The sequence below is a fragment of the Dama dama genome, chromosome X (genome assembly GCF_033118175.1).
Source record: "Dama dama isolate Ldn47 chromosome X, ASM3311817v1, whole genome shotgun sequence".
NCBI classification, from domain to species: Eukaryota; Metazoa; Chordata; class Mammalia; order Artiodactyla; family Cervidae; genus Dama; species Dama dama.
Window position 1 is genome coordinate 40,449,827 of NC_083714.1, and position 16,202 is coordinate 40,466,028.

The window sequence follows — 16,202 nt, forward strand, 5'->3', positions numbered from 1 at the left end:
CTGTCTTCTCCTTTCCACCCACCTGGAGCAAGACCTGAAGATGGCCGGGCGGCTTACCACCCGGTAACCCTGCTACTCTGGTGCTGAGAGGCAAAATCAAGAGGATGCCAGACTCTGGGATGTTGGAAACTTTAAATCTCTCCGACTGCATCCTCACCTCGCAACCATCCCCCTACTCTGCACCTTCCCTCCAGATTCCGCGAGGAACCTCTGAAGGAGGCGCGCGAGAAGCCGCCCAAACCGCGGGAACGTGTTCCGCAGGGGATGCTGGGAAGAGGGGGAGGGGTTTGCAGGGGCGGGGGGAGAGCGAGGGAAGACGCAGCAGGACCATCACGCATGCGTACGGCGCGCGCGCGCTCATAAAGGCAGCCAGGTCGCCTAGCAACCGAGTTCCAAGCCAGTATCTCGTCTGAACAGGTGGCCTTCCCCAGAGTGCTAAGTCTCACTAGCCGGTCTGGGCTCTCCTCTGTCGTTTCACGGTTCTCCTTATAATTTCCGCTTCTTCTCTCCACTGGGTCCAGTCACGCCCCTGGTGTGTGGCCCCAAGCGCAGAACCCGCTACTAAAATGAGTACTCGTGGTTTCTGCCTGGGAACCAACCCCTGGAGCCGATGGCCCACCCTCCCCTGGCTCAGGGTGTTGCTGGGGCTGGGACTGATCCTGGGTCTTCAGACCGCCAGCTCCACCGCTTTCTATCTTCCCGGGTTGGCGCCAGTCAATTTCTGCGAAGTGAACGGAGAGACCAATTACTGTCAGGTGAGGACTAGAGGGACGAAGTGAGATGTGAGGGGAAGGCTTCGGGTTGGAGTATCGGGCACACCGGGGCCGACCAGTGCTGAGAGCTCTCTGACTCTACCCGGAATGCCTAAGCCCCCTCTGTGGGTGTGTCTCAGGATCTCGATTGCAGAGCCTAGCACCTGGCGGATCCGGATCTATCTTTTTCCCTTGATCCTCTTTCTCTCCCTCTCGGTTCAGCCCCTCCCCTCCCGTCCCCTCCCTCTCAGCTCAGCCCCTCCCTTCCCCTCTTCCCCTAGGTTCTGCCCTCCCTTTTGCCCCCGCCCTCCCCTTGGCCCCGCCCCTTCCTTATCTCGGTCCCCCTAGTTCCTGCTCCTGCTTGGTCCCGCCTACTCCCTCACAGCCCCCTCCAAGTGGTTCCAACCTCCCCCCTCCCAATTGGTTGCTCCTCCCCTGTCATAGCTCCTCCCAGTCATAGCTCCTCCTCGTCATAGCCCCTCCCCCGTCATAGCTCTTCCCGTCATAGCCCCTCCTTCGTCATAGTCCCCTCCCCGTCATAGCCCCGCCCCGTCATAGCTCCTCCCCTACCCCTCCGTCTCGGTGGTTCCTTCCTCTTCCGGTGGTTGGTTCCTCTTCCGCTACGTATAGTCTTCTCCCTCACTTCCCCTTCCTGTTGTTCCCCTTATACAATCTGCCTGTCAAGACAAACTTCTCACTTCATCTTATGTATAGTCACACCATGTGTGTGTCACTCCTCACACCTGTGGTCTCAGACTTTTACCTGTTTAATTCTTGTTAATTCATCTTGGTTTCCCTTGGGCCCTCTCTGCAAACAGCAAGATAATATTTACCTCTCAGACTTGTGAGAATAAAATGAGACAATGTATGAAAAGCACTGACAAAAACATCTGGCACATGGTAAGCTTTCAATAAGTGGTGACCATTATCATTATAAGTTTTCTTTAGTCAGAGATCTCTTGCTCAGTTCCTCTTCCACACGTCCACAAACCCCCTGATAAATTTTTGACTTCCTTCTTTGGCAGCCTAATTTTTTTAAACTAGAAACTCACTGTAAATTTTTTTTTGGCAAGTAATGCATTCAAAAAGTATTACTGAATAGTAAGACTTATTTTCTGATCTCAAGTTGCCAGTCAAGTGTGTGAGCAATGTTTTGGTAGAAGGAACCCAAAGGCTTTAGAGCTAAGAACAGTGCTAGGTGTGGCTTGACTACAGACTTAACAAATTGAAAGTTGGGGTTTTTAGAGACCAGGTCTAGGTGCAGCAAATTTGCACTTAAAACCTGGAGCTTGCCTTTTCCTGTGAGAAGTATTGATAGTAGTGTTTTGAACCATCATCTTGCCAAATACAGTAAATAAGAAATGGCATTAAAAATAATTTTACACCTGCCTTTTCTCTGACTGGTAATGCCTAGTCCTGGCTCTTTCTTCTTTATTACAGCAGACTTCCTAGCAAAAATGATATAATCTTTAACCATATCAAATGTCTGGAATTTATTTTTTTGTAAGCTTTTTTCTTTTTAGATTTACTTACCTCCTTGAATGTGTTCTACTTTTGATTCTGAGATTGTACCTTCTTTCCTTTGGTGAGTCTCTCATTTTATGTTTAGTATGCCAAACTTCCCGAATTCAATAGTGTCCGGCCTCTTGATTTCAGATAGGCAAAAATCAGGTAGTGAGATGAGATGGTTGGATGGCATCACTGACTCAGTGAACAGGAATTTGAGCAAACTCTGGGAGACAGTGAAGGACAGGGAAGGCTGGTGTGCTGCAGTCCATGGAGTCACAAAGAGTCAGACACAACTGAGTGACTGAACAACAGTGCGCATTTATACTTTCAATAAACTTTATTTTTTGAGCAGTTTTAGATTCGCAGCAGAATTGAGCAGAGAGTATATAGAATTACCATATGCCTTGGCCCCCCCACACGTGCATAGCCTCTCCCATTATTAACATCCCCAACCAGAGGTACAGTTCTTACAGTTGGTGAACCTTCACTGAATAACATTATCACCTAAAGTCCATAGTTTATGTTACAGTTTAATCTTAGTGTTGTACATCCTATGAGTTTGAACAAATGTATACTGATGTGTATCCATCATTATAATATCATACAGGGTAATTTCACTACCCTAAAAATCCTCTATGTTCTCTGCTCACTCATCCTAATGTCCCTTTAATCCATGACAACCAGTGATGTATTTATTGTCTCTACATGTCTGCCTTTTCCAGAATGTCACATAGTTGGACTCATACAGTATGTAGCCTTTTCAGCTTGGCATCTTTCACACAGTAATATGATTAAAGTCTCTTTCATGTCTTTTTATAGTGGACTAGTTCATTTCTTTTTAGTGCTGAATAATATTCCATTGTCTAGATGTGTCACAGTACATTTATCTATTCATTAACTAAAGGACACCTTGGTTGCTTCCAAATTTTGACAATGATGAATAAAGCTGCCATAAACATTGTGTGTAAGTTTTTTGTGTGGACATGTTTTCAACTGTTTTGAGTAAATACCAAGGAGCAACATTCCTGGATCATGTGGTAGGAGTATGTTTAGTTCTGTGAGAAACTGCTAAACTGTCTTCCAAAGTAGCCGTACCATTTTACATTCCCAACCAGGAGTGAATGAGAGTTCACATGCATTTTTTTCCCAAAATAAGATCATAGTATACATGTTAATGACTGCAACAGCCATAAGGAAAGAGACATAAAATCTTTACACACAAGTTTATATTCTTTGGTAGAGTTGAGGGGGTGTGGGTAGCCGGGGTGTGAGTAGTCATCTCTTGCCATTCAGCTTTGGGGCAAATAACTCTTCTCATTTCACTTGATACTGAAGATGTCACAGAGTCAAAGCAAGTGCAATAGCTGATGCTCAAAATGACCCTGAGTCATCAAGGAAGGTTAAATTGTGATCATAATGTTCTGTTTAAGTTAGGAAAGAGTGAAGTGTATTTTAGAATAATTAAAAAATAGTTAAAATAATGCAAAAAAAAGCACTTATGCAGGTAGCTTAATTATTTCAAGTTATTGAGTTTCATGGACTCTAGGGTCCCTATGAAGACTCTTAAAGCTGAATAGGGAATTTGGTGAATGTGTGTGCTTCTCTGGGGAGAGGGGCCATAGTTTTCATCATATTCTCAAAGGGTTATATGGTTTAAAAAAGTTAAGAATGGCTGAGGTATATGAAAAATTCATATGTTCAGAGACCCTGATGATGCCAGATAAATGAAATGTTATGAATTTATAGCTATACTGTGTTAAAATTTATAACTGTACTGTGTTATAAACATATAATACTACACTAAGTTATAAATTTATAAATATACAGTTATAAATTGATGGGAGTAATAAACCCAATTACCTTTCAGTTACTTCATTATTACGTATTTTGCAAGTGCTACCTTATTTTACTTTGTATTAATAATTAATTTTTTTTTCCTTCTTGCAGTCATCAATAGAACTGTATGTAAACAGATTGGACTCAGTGGAGTCCGTGCTACCTTATGAATATAATACGTAAGTTATAAGTATTATAATTATATCTGATATAGTTGATATAATTGTGATTAATTTATATCAAAATTATGATATAATACTGTTAAGATGTGCCTTCAGTTTTTAAAGTTAGTGAATGCAAGCCATGGGTGTATTAAGAAATGTGGTGGTAATATTATAATAAAGGTAACAGGAAAAAATGATTAGAGAACTTTCAATGTGAGACAAATGCCTAAAAGATTAGGAAGTTTCCATTCTTGATTTTTCTTGCTAAGAAAGGCAAATTATAAATTTGCTACATTTTGAACCTTGAAAAAGTGTCTTTGCAGTTGTACCTTATTTCCAAAACATCGAATAGGTAGGTTTCTACTAAGATTTTAAGGGATGAAGGTGCTTAGTTTAGTAGTGAGTAGTTATTACATATTGAAGATTAAGTATGATCATTCACTTGACAATAACAACAAATGATGCACTTCTTGGAAAAAAATGATCATAGTTTCCTTTGGTATTGCTTTACTGCCTCTAATTAGGCAGAAATAAAATCAGGTCTCATTTTCATTAAAATACCAGGTGTAAATGTAGGGTGTTAGTATGAGTATTAAAAATATTACTCAGGCCTACTATTTATTTTATCTTCTACCTAAACCATTTTACATTCAAATTTACTTAAAGGTAGTTGTGATTCTTTTCAGTTAGTAACCATTTGATTTGTGAATATGTGAGAATGTGTTTGAGGGCTTTTTTAAAATTCCCCTTTGGTCAGAACTGATAATTACAGTTTCTAAATGTCTCAGGTTAGAATCAGTACAGACTTTAAGCCATGATTTCCTTATTTGTGCTTACATGTCATTCGAAGTGTAACCCTAAAAATAGTGTTGGTTTCTTTCTGATTGTGATTACCTACATTACAAAAGTCAAGAGCAGTATCATGAGCATTTTGAATCCTGAATTCATAATTATCAGAGGTTAAACAATTTAAAGAGAAATATAGAATCTACCATGAAAGGTGGAGCAGCTAGATGAATGATCAGGACTGATTTCTTTGTTGAATTTTTTTTAACCTTACTTAAACTTTTCTTTTTTTAGATTTGATTTCTGTCATGACTTCAAAAAGAAAAGCCCTTCTGAAAATCTCGGACAAGTCCTGTTTGGAGAAAGAATAACATCATCTCCTTATGAGGTTATTCAGTTGATCTTATTTTAAATTTTATTTTAAAATGAATCTTCTCAGAACTGACTACATACAGAGTTGTCTGTCAGTATCCATGAGAAGTTGGTTCCGGGACCCACTGTGGATGCCAAAATCCACATATGCTCAAAGTCCCATAGTCAGCCCTCCATATAGGCAGGTTCTGCATCTGTAGATTGAATGAACCATGGTTCATGTGTTAAGTTTTCCATCTGCCATCCACAGTTGGTTGAATACGTGGATGTCAAACCTACAGATACAGAGGGTCTGCTGTATATTTATTGAAAAAAATCCACATATAAGAATGGACCTGGGTAGTTCAAACTTGTAGTTGTTCAAGGGTCAACAGTCATACCAAAGAGTCTTTGCTTTAAAAGGAAAAGAAAAAGGAAAGGAGGTAGAATCTGGTGTTGCCAGAAGAATGCATTAATATAGTTGGCCCTCCAAATCCAAGGGTTCTGCATCTGAAGATTCAACCAACTGAGAATCAAAAATATTCAGGTAAAAAAATTCTAGAGTCCTCAAAAGCAAAACTAGAATTTACATAGTATTTACATTATGCTTAAAACTAGTTGCACAGCATTTACATTGTATGTTAAGTATTATAGGTAATCTGGAGATGATCTGAAGTACAGTTGACCCTTGAACAACACAAGTTTGAACAGTGTGGGTCTACTTATACCCAGATTTTTTTCCCACTATATGATCTATGGTTGGCTGAATCTGTGGATGTGGAATCTCATTCAGAGGAACCATCTATGTGGAAGACCACCTATAAGTTATAGGTAGATTTTCAGCTTCAGGGAGGGTTGATCCCCTAACCTCTGCATTGTTCAAGGGTTACCTATATAGGGGAGGATGTGTATAAGTTATATGTGTATGCATGCATGCTAAGTCACCTCAGTCGTGTCAGACTCTTTGTGACCCTCTGGACTGTAGCCCACCAGGCTCCTCTATCCATGGTATTCTTCAGGCAAGAATACTGAAGTGGGTTGGCATGCCATCCTCCAGGGGATCTTCCCGACCCAGGAATGGAACCAGTGTCTCTTTTGTCTCCTGCATTGGCAGGCAGGTTCTTTACCACTAGCGTCACCTGGGAAGCCCCATATACTCCACCATTTTATACGAGGGACTTGGGCAATGGTGGATTTTGGTATCTGTGGATCTTTATATCTTCCACTGATACTTTGATATACTTCACTGGGCTTCCCAGGTGGCGCGAGTGGTAAAGAATCAGCATGACAATGCAGGAGAAGCAAGAGACGTGATTTTGATCCCTGGATTGGGAAGATCCCCTAGAGGAGGAAATGGCAACCCACTCCAGTATTCTTGCCTGGAAAATTCCATGGACAAAGGAGGGCTATAGTTCATGGGGTCATAGAGAGTCAGACATGGTGAGCTATAGTTCATGGGGTCGTAGAGAGTCAGACATGACTCCGAGACTGAGCATAGTGACTGATACTGTGAGATGACTCTATGCTCTTTAAGCTTTCTGCAGTAGTTGGTGGTTCCACACAAGGATTTTGCCTTTGACATTTTATTTTTGCTTCATAAAGAGAAAAAGTTTAATTTTTTGTTCTTACATATTTTGGGTAGGGTGATATAAGGAAATATAATTGGACTCTCAGTGTCTATTGATATTGCCCTCAATATCTTAATAGATGTGAGGATAGAGTAAGGATGTTTTCATGAGCAGTTATGATTATGAAGGCACTAATTTTTTCTTCTTTTTTCCCCAACTTCATGGAAGTATAACTGAAGTACAATAAACTACACATATTGAAAGTGTATAATTTGATCCATATATGTGAAACTATCAGTCATTAGCCTGTTTTACAACTTTTTATTTTGAAGTAATTACAGATTCACAGGAAATGACAAAAGAATGAACAGGGAGGTCTCATGTATGCTTTGCCCAGGTTTGCCCGATGGTAACATCTTGCACATTGAAAGAAGAGGGTGGCAGAGGGTGAGATGGTTAGATAGCCTCAATGACTCAATGGACATGAGTTTGAGTAAACTCTGGGAGATAGTGAAGTACACGGAAGCTTGGAGTACTGCAGTCTGTGGGGTCACAAAGAGTTGGACATGACTGAGTGACTGACAACAACAACATCTTGTATAGCTACAGTATGACAGCAAAGCCAGGGAATTAACATTGGACAATGCACAGAGCTTATTTAGATTTCACTAGTTTTACATGCACTTATTTGTGTGTGTGTGATACAGATTTGTGTACGTACTACCACAGTCAATACATGGCATAGTTCTATCAGCACAAGGCTCCCTAAAGTTCTCCATTTACTATTCTTTTTCTGTTTAGTTTTCAGAATTCTTTATGTATTCTAGTTATGATTCCTTTGTTGCAACAGTTATTTGCAAATAGTTTATGCCTGTCTGTGACTTGTTTTTTTGGACTTCTTATTAGGGTCTTTCATGAAACAAAGACTTTAAATTTTATGTGGTCCAATAATCAAGTTTTCCTTTTATGAATCATGCTTCTGGTGTCTAGTCTAAGAAGACTTTGTATAGCCTTCGGGCCTAAAAACTTTTTTCTATGCTTTTTTCTAGAAGTTTTATAATTTAGCTTTATATCTTTAAGTCTGTGATCCATTTTGAATTTTTTTTATATAAGGTGTGAGGTTTGGGTTGAAATTTTTTTTCTTTCTTTTTTGGCCTGTAGGTGTGCAATTACTTCAGTACCATTTGCTGAAAAGACCTTTTCAACAATTTCAGTTCTTTCTACACTGACTTGCTTTTGCACCTTTGTAGAAAAAGATCACTTGGGCCTAGTTGTGTAGGTGTAATTCTAGGTTCTCTGTTGATCTGTTCCATTGGTCTGTGTGTCAGGCATTTGCTTTTTGATGATTAAAGTTGCACACACTCCCCCTATTATACCATTGTACTAAAAGAAAAGTGCACCTTTCCAAGAAATGCTATGCTTTGCACTGAACATGACAGTTCAACTCAGTTTGGGGTTAATATTGTATGATTTCAGGATATCAGGTGTTGAATTTTCATTGTTTATTCTTGCTCATTGTTTTCTGATTAACAACACTAGCACTTCACCTTGGTCATCTCCAGTAGCCAGACTTTGTAAATAAGAGATTTCATATTAAAAGTTTCAAATATTTTCTTATCATTTTTTGGTAACACTTTTATTGAGGGATCATTTGGATGCCAAATAATTCACCCGCTCATAAGTGTCCATTTCAGTGCTTTTCAGTATATTCATAGAGTTCTATAACCATCACTACAACCAATTTTATTATCAGTTTTAAGTGAAGTGTTCTAGATCAGGGTAATTTATAGAAAGCTGCAGTGGATTTTATACCCCACCTTATATAGTATTGAAGAAGGCAGGTTCTCTTGAAAGCAGTGTGTGCCTATGTGTGTATGTGTCTAGTTTAATTATTTCAGATGTGTACTGAAGTGTAGAGGAAATAATGTTGAGAGCGATGGCATACTGAAATCTCTGAAGAAAAGTTTTATCTGGAAAATAAAGTGCTTACTTTGTGACATTTGGTTTATACAACTTAGTACAAATCTCTTAATATTTTAAATTTTCTTTCTTAACAGTTTTCCTTTAACAAGACAGAGACATGTGTGAAAGTTTGTAAGAAATCTTATGATTCAGCAAAAGAAGATCAAAAGAAAAAGCTGGATTTTTTGAAGAAAGGAATGCAACTGAATTATCAACATCACTGGTAGGTTTGGCATCGGACATCGTATGACTTAAATTTTCAATTCCCTTCAGAAGCAGTTTTATACGTTTTATTTCCCTTTGGAGAAATGTATGTTGTGATAGTATAAATTAGTAGTTTTACTGTAAAATAATTAACCAGTTTGCAGTCTTTGAAAGTATGCTGGTATTTGGGAATGGATTGGGGGAAATCTTGATTGGGGATTTAAAAAACATCTTCAAGGAAAGAGAACAGAATGAAAGACAATGTTTGACAATTGGTAAACTTGTGGGTGACTTCTTTATTTGCTAGATTTTATATAGCATCCTTTTTATTTCTTATCTGCAAACAAATTTAGGTATTAGTGCCTGGCATATGGCAGGTGTTCAATAAATAGTTGCTGAATGGGTAATGAGTGGAAGAATTTTTTAAAATTTATTTTTTTCATTTTTTTGGCCATGCCACACAGCATGGGGGATCTTAGTTCCCTGACCAGGGATTGAACCCAGGCCCTTGGCAGTGAAAGAGTGGAGTACTAACCACTGGACCACCAGGGAATTCCTTAAGTTCAGATTCTTAAAAAGATTTTTTAAGTATTGGAGTACAAATAAATTAATAAAAATAATTGGAATGTAATTTCTTTACAATGTTGTATTAGTTTCTGCTGTACAATAGCATCAATCTGCTGTATGTATACATATACCTCTTCCTTGTTAAGTCCTCCCTCCCACCTCCTCCCCATAAGTTAACATTTTTAATTAAAGCCAAGTCACAAAAAATAGTATATAATTTCAGGTAGATATTAAATAAATTTTAAAACTGCTTCTGGGGAATTCCTTGGCCGTCCAGTGGTTAGGACTCGGCACTTTCACTGCCATGGGCCTGGGTTCAATCCCTTGTCGGGGAACTAAGATCTTGCAAGCCATGTGGTGTGGCCAAAACAAAAACAAACAAGAATCTGAACTTAAATATATGTAAGATGATGTTATTATTGCTTGTTAAATCTTTTCCTTAAAAATATTTATATTTAGGATTATTGATAATATGCCAGTGGTATGGTGTCGTGATATAAATGGTGGAAATAAGTACTGTACAACAGGATTTCCGATAGGATGCTTTGTTACCCCAAGTGGCGTATCCAGTGATGCTTGCATCATGCACGTAAGTATTGAAAACTTACTATAGAAATATAAGAATGTTGCTTCATTTACAATTTGCTTTCTAGTATAGTCACTTAACAAATATGAATGGGACACCTACTATTGTCTCCGTTTTATGCTAGAGATTGAGGATACAAAGACAAGTGGTCCCTTGCCCTCTAGAAGTTCATAGTCCTAAGTAGGAGATAAACTTGTGAGCACACTGATGCAATAAAATGTTTTATGGTAGGAGACTAAGGAGAAAGGAGGATATAATGAAGGGAATGAAAAAGTGTTTGTTAGATGAATGGGTGGGTGAGCATTTCTAGAAGGGAAATCAGTCAGGAGATTGGAAGTCTGAAATAGCATGCTGTGATTGAGGGACTGTGAGTAATTGGGTATATCTGCAGCATAAGGTTTGGGGTTTTGGGGATGCATGTAGAGATGAAGTTCAAAACAGGGGTAGGTAGAAGCCAGATCATGGCAGGAGGTCCTGTATACAGTGGTAAGAAAAGTCACATTAAATGCCTGTTATGAGCCAGAAGCAATGTTATATCAAACTCTATACACAGTGATTAATCCTTGAAACAGCCCTGTTGCTAGAATCTACTGCTGTTTTACAGATGATGAAATTCAATCTCAGAGACGGTAAGAGACATGACTAGGGGCAGACAGTAAGTGGGAGACATAGGACTCCAACTCAGATCTTTTTAGCTTGGAAGTCCTAATCACACGGTTTGAAATTTATCTTGTGGTTCTCAAACTGTTTTCTACTGGGTCCTAGGGTAACAGAAGTGTCTTGGGGCTGCCTTGGAGGCTGAATGGGCATGGAAGGGCAGCACCACTTAGAATCTTTCTTATATGAAGAGACTCAATGTGGATCAGCAGTGGGCTGAAGGGGAAGGGAGAGAGAGGAGCAGAGGCTGCCTGCCAGGTTTCTGTTTTGGAGTCTAAACTATGGTACCCTTCATTGTTTCTTTCCAGAGAAAAGGGCTGTGCTTCTTGCATTTCAGTCATTCAGGGACCACCTTGGTGATTTGTGCCACAACTGAGGCACTTGTAATTATTATTTATCTGTAATTTTAAAAGTTTCTTTAAAGTTTTATTGTTATGAATTTAGGAAGGAAAGTTATATTTGGTACTGCTAGTTATAATAGCTATAGCAAAAAGTATATATATATTTATATATATGATATATAAAACAATAGATATTTAATCTTTAATAAATTTCAGAGGTATTTTTTAATACCAAAGGTTTGACATAGCTAACAAGACTCATGGGGCCTGAGGTGTAGTTTGTATACATGTCTCAGGGATTCCAGCATATCAGAGCAGGCCACTAAAAGTCCTAGTTACATGAAAACTCCATCTCTTCTCCCATTTCCAGTAAAGACATCCTGGGAAAAAGGGGGCTTTTTTTTTTTTTTTTTACACAAACATTTGTAACAATTTATGTTAGCCAACATCTGCAAACAATGTAAATGCCCCTCAACAGGTGAGTAAATGAAGAAGATATGGGGTATTCATTCCTTGTACAACAACTGAGCAATTAAAATGAGCAAACTGTTGACACATGCACAACATGGAGAGATCTCAAATTTGTACTAAGGGAAAGAAGCCAGAAATAAAATTTTACAGGTTGTGTGATTTCATTTATGAGGTATTACTAGCAAAGGTAAAGCTATAAAGACAAATGGCTTTAGATCTGACAAGCATAAGGATTTGGAGTGGAATACAGAGAAGACCAAGGCCAGAAGCTCCAATTCTTGGAGCCAGAGAAATCACTCCGAGGTAACAAAGTTGAGATAAATGGGATACAGAGTTTAGAAGTATGTAACAAAATAATTGTTTTATTTTTCAAAATTTTTTCTTTCCTTTTAAAAAAAACCTGGAATATAATTGCTTTACAAAAGCTATTGTTTTGTTAAGGACCTCAAAAGTCCTCTGGCTCATTCTAGGAGACTTGTTAATACAATGCTCTGCAAAAGAGATGGAAAATATGTATGTCTCTAATTTAACTTAAACTTATTTAAAAGGAAATTATAGAAATTACAGGCTTAGTGTACTTATATATTTTATTCATCTATTTTCAAGTACATAGAAAAATAGAATACAGATTGTTTTATCATCTACTACCTAAGATTATCTCATATGTCCCCAGTGATATATATTCTTCACAATGGTAAACATTGACATAGGGAATGTGGGAGGAAAAGCAGCAAATAGCAGAAGAGAGAAGTTAATGAATAGGAGAAATTTGGATAAATAAAGCTTGTGTTTGATACTCTAGATGAAATTCTATATGGAATGGTTCTTTTTTTGGCTGGGTCATGCAGCTTGCAGGATCTTAGTTCCTTGACCAGGGATTGAACTATGGCCATGGCGGTGAAAGTGCCGAATCCTAACCACTAGACCACCAGGGAACTCTCCAAAGGATATGGACTTAATAAAAACCCTTTTTGTTAAAAAAAGACAAAAAACACAGATAACAGAAAACCACACAGAGCATATATAAAGTTTAATGAACTATTATAAGGGGAACACCTTTGTAAACCTCAGCCAGATCAAGAAATTGAATTTGGCCGGCCTCCTCAGAAGGTATCCATGTATCCTACCTGTTGAAACTCTGTTGTGTCCCCTAAAATAACCACAATCCTAACTTTTACCCTAATCACTTCCTTGAGTTTCTTTTACAGTTTTATTACCCAAGTCTACATCTCTCAACACTATAGTTTAGATTTGAGCATTTTATATATCTTTTATCAATATTTTCTTGTGAAAGTGAAGTCGCTCAGTTGTGTCCTGACTCTTTCAGACCCCATGGACTGAGCGTTTTCTTTTTTGGGGGAGCATTTTCAAGCACACAGAAAAGTTGAATGAATTGTATAGTGGACACTCATATACCCAGCATCTAGATTCTATAATTAGCATTTTTTGTATTTGATTTATCACAGATTTGCACATTTGTCTATTCCTGTATCATTCATCCAAACAATGGTACATTTTCCTCTGTCCCTGATTTCTTTGAAATTGGTAGATGGATCTAGGGACTTGATTAGATTCAGGTTTGATCTCTTTGACAAGATAAGGTAGTGGTGTTCTTTTATCAGGACAAACATAATATCTCTTTTTTAAAAATAGGTTTATTTTGTTTTATTTTATTTTTTTTTTGATGTCTGATCTTATTTATTTGTTACTCTTAGAACATCTCATTTTTGACTGGACTCAGTCTTAGAAGTAGAAGCTCTCAGAGAGGACAACCTCCGTCTCTTGGCAATCTGTTCCTGCCGTTTTTCTTTGGCCTCCTTCATTCTCTTGGCCAAAAGTTTAGCATATTCTGCAGCCTCTTCTTTGTTTTTCTTAGTACGCTGTTTCTTCAGAGCAATACGCCGGGGTTTGTGTTGCAGAACTCGTGGAGTCACGAGACGCTGAATCTTGGGTGCTTTAGTCCTAGGTTTCTTACCTTCTTTGTTTAGGGGCTTTCGCACAACATACTGGCGGACATCATCTTCTTTAGAGAGACTGAAAAGTTTGCGGATTCTGCTAGCTCTTTTGGGACCCAGGCGACGAGGCACTGTAGTATCAGTGAGTCCAGGAATATCCTTCTCCCCTTTTTTCACGATGACCAAGTTGAGAACACTCAGATTGGCATCCACAATGCAACCCCGTACAGATTTGCGCTTTCTCTCTCCAGTCCTCCTTGGTCTGTAACAGGAATGCCCCTTACTCAGTAGCAGGCGAACTCGGCCATGGGTCAAGACACCCTGCTTCATGGGGAAACCCTGCTTATCGTTCCCGCCACTGATTCGGACCACATAACCCTTCCATTCTTCACCCAGAGCGTCAGCAGCAACTTCTGTGGCCATACGCTTCTCGTAGAAGGTACGAAGTTTTCGTTCATCGTCCACTTCAATGAGCTTCTGGCAGCCAGTGGCCGGGAAAGAGATGTTCAGCTTCATTCTGAAGTGGCCGACAGCCTCCGAGGCTCCATGACAAAGAGACAAAAATAGGTTTATTTTAAAAAAATAAAAATAGGTTTATTATTTAGAGCAGTTTTAGGTCAAAGAAAAATGAAGTGGCAGGTACAGAGACTTCCCAGGTGCCTTCTGCCCTCACACATGCATAGCTTTCCTCCTTATCAACATCACTCACCAGAATGTGGTACATTTGTACAACTGATGAATCTTCACTGATACACAGTGAAGATACACATTATAGCACTATGTGATACACATTAATTAATGTGATACACATTTCACCCAAAGCCCATAGTTTACATTAGGGTTCACTCTTGCGTGCATTTTATGGGTTTGGACAAATGTATAATGACATGTGTCCACTGTTATAATATCATACAGAGTAGTTTCACTGCCCTAAAAGTCTTCTGTGCTCTGCTTGTTCATCCCCCTCTACCTGGTGTCTTTTGTTTCTCTCTTTTACTGTGATAACTGGATCCACTATTCCTTAGAGGATGCTGAGGCTTCTGAAACTAGAGGGTAAAGAAACCATAAGCTTCCATCAACCAGGAAACAGAAACTTTTTCTCTTGCAGTGTCTAGCTAGCGCCCTCTACTGACAAAGCTTCATTTAGTGCCAGCTTGCAAAGGAAAGCTAGTTAAAATACTGAAAGGGCCCAGATAATTTTCACAGAGGTAAAAGAGCATGAATTTGGCGATGAGAGGCAATAATCAATAACTGGCACACCTTACACGCATGCACTGATCAATACTCTGATGAAAGAGAGCCCTTGTTTATCTCCAGAAATCTCTGTGCAGCTTTCGTTTCTCTGGTATTCTGCCCCACAAAATCCAGCCCCTGTGGCCTCTCTGGACTTTGAACTTTGTCTTCCCAACTGGGGAGATTGCGGGGCTCCCTTGGGTACCCCCTTCCCTGCACCACTGCCTGGAAAGTCTCTCTGGGAAGGAAGCTTGAGGCTTCCCCTTCTCTAGGTGATCACTCTCTTATTAATGTTCTTTGTTGTCCAAGGTCTGAAAACCATTTTCAAATACTTTAACCGTTTGAAAAAATTGTTTAAGGTGAAAGAGTAAATCTAGTCTCATGTTCTTCCATCATGTCTGGAGGAGGAGATTCCACTCTCCTGTTTTCTTTTTGCATACATTTGCTTGGTGTGACTTTGCCTATCCTTTCAATTTAACTTTCCAAATCTCTTTTAGATGTGTCTCTTTTATACAACATGTTATTGGTTTTTGCTTCAGGGCATCTTCTGAAAAATCTTTTCCTCTTAATGGCTGAGTTAAGCCCATTTACATGTATTGCTATGATATTTACTTTCAGTTCTGTTATATTACATTTAGTTTGCTATTTTGATATTACACATTTTATTGATTCTTTTTTTTCCCATTTGTTTTTATTAGTTGGAGGCTAATTACTTTACAATATTGTAGTGGTTTTTGCCATACATTGACATGAATCAGCCGTGGATTTACATGTGTTCCCCATTTATTGATTCTAAGACTCATGTTTCCCCATATTTTATCATTTATGAAATCAAGATGTGTCTTCCAGTTGATGGCATGTTAAAGTTTAATTGGCAGTGTATTTTTTTAGCAGCACATAAAATAATGTTTTGCAAGTGGTGGCATTTTCAATTCCATGAAATATAATATTTCTTCGAAAAGTCTTTATGTGGTCTACATTTTATTGTAATTCTTCTAATATTTAAGGTTTGAATTTCTATTATAGTCTTTTCATTTCTACCTACTTCTTAGTCACTTTTTTTTTTTTTTTGCCACACCATATGATTTTCAGGATCTCAATTTCCTGACCAGGGACTGAACCAGGCCTGAGGCCGTGAAAGCTCAGAATGTTAGCCACTAGGCTACCAGGGACCTTCCAGTTGCCTGTTTCTTAGAGGGTGTTATACAGTTTCATGATTATGCATCTGGTTATGGATTTTTGTTTTGCTTTGTTTTTAAT

At 38.8% G+C, this 16,202-nt stretch overlaps 2 protein-coding genes across 2 annotated transcripts in view; one reads left to right on the forward strand and one right to left on the reverse strand.

Moving 5' to 3' along the window:
- The first annotated feature begins 494 nt into the window (after window positions 1-494).
- The window catches only part of LOC133052044 (transmembrane 9 superfamily member 2-like), an 83,250-nt gene continuing 67,542 nt past the window's right edge, over window positions 495-16,202 (forward strand). Inside the window, exons 1-5 of the mRNA XM_061136786.1 lie at window positions 495-755; window positions 4,209-4,276; window positions 5,342-5,435; window positions 9,024-9,151; window positions 10,159-10,288. Coding sequence (XP_060992769.1) covers window positions 567-755; window positions 4,209-4,276; window positions 5,342-5,435; window positions 9,024-9,151; window positions 10,159-10,288 — 609 coding nt within the window. The 5' untranslated portion in view covers window positions 495-566. The remainder of the gene's footprint in view (window positions 756-4,208; window positions 4,277-5,341; window positions 5,436-9,023; window positions 9,152-10,158; window positions 10,289-16,202) is intronic.
- Window positions 13,461-14,259, reverse strand: LOC133051819 (small ribosomal subunit protein eS6-like). The gene has a single exon (XM_061136463.1). The coding sequence runs from the start codon at window positions 14,223-14,225 to the stop codon at window positions 13,476-13,478; it is 750 nt and encodes a 249-aa protein (XP_060992446.1). The 5' UTR covers window positions 14,226-14,259; the 3' UTR covers window positions 13,461-13,475.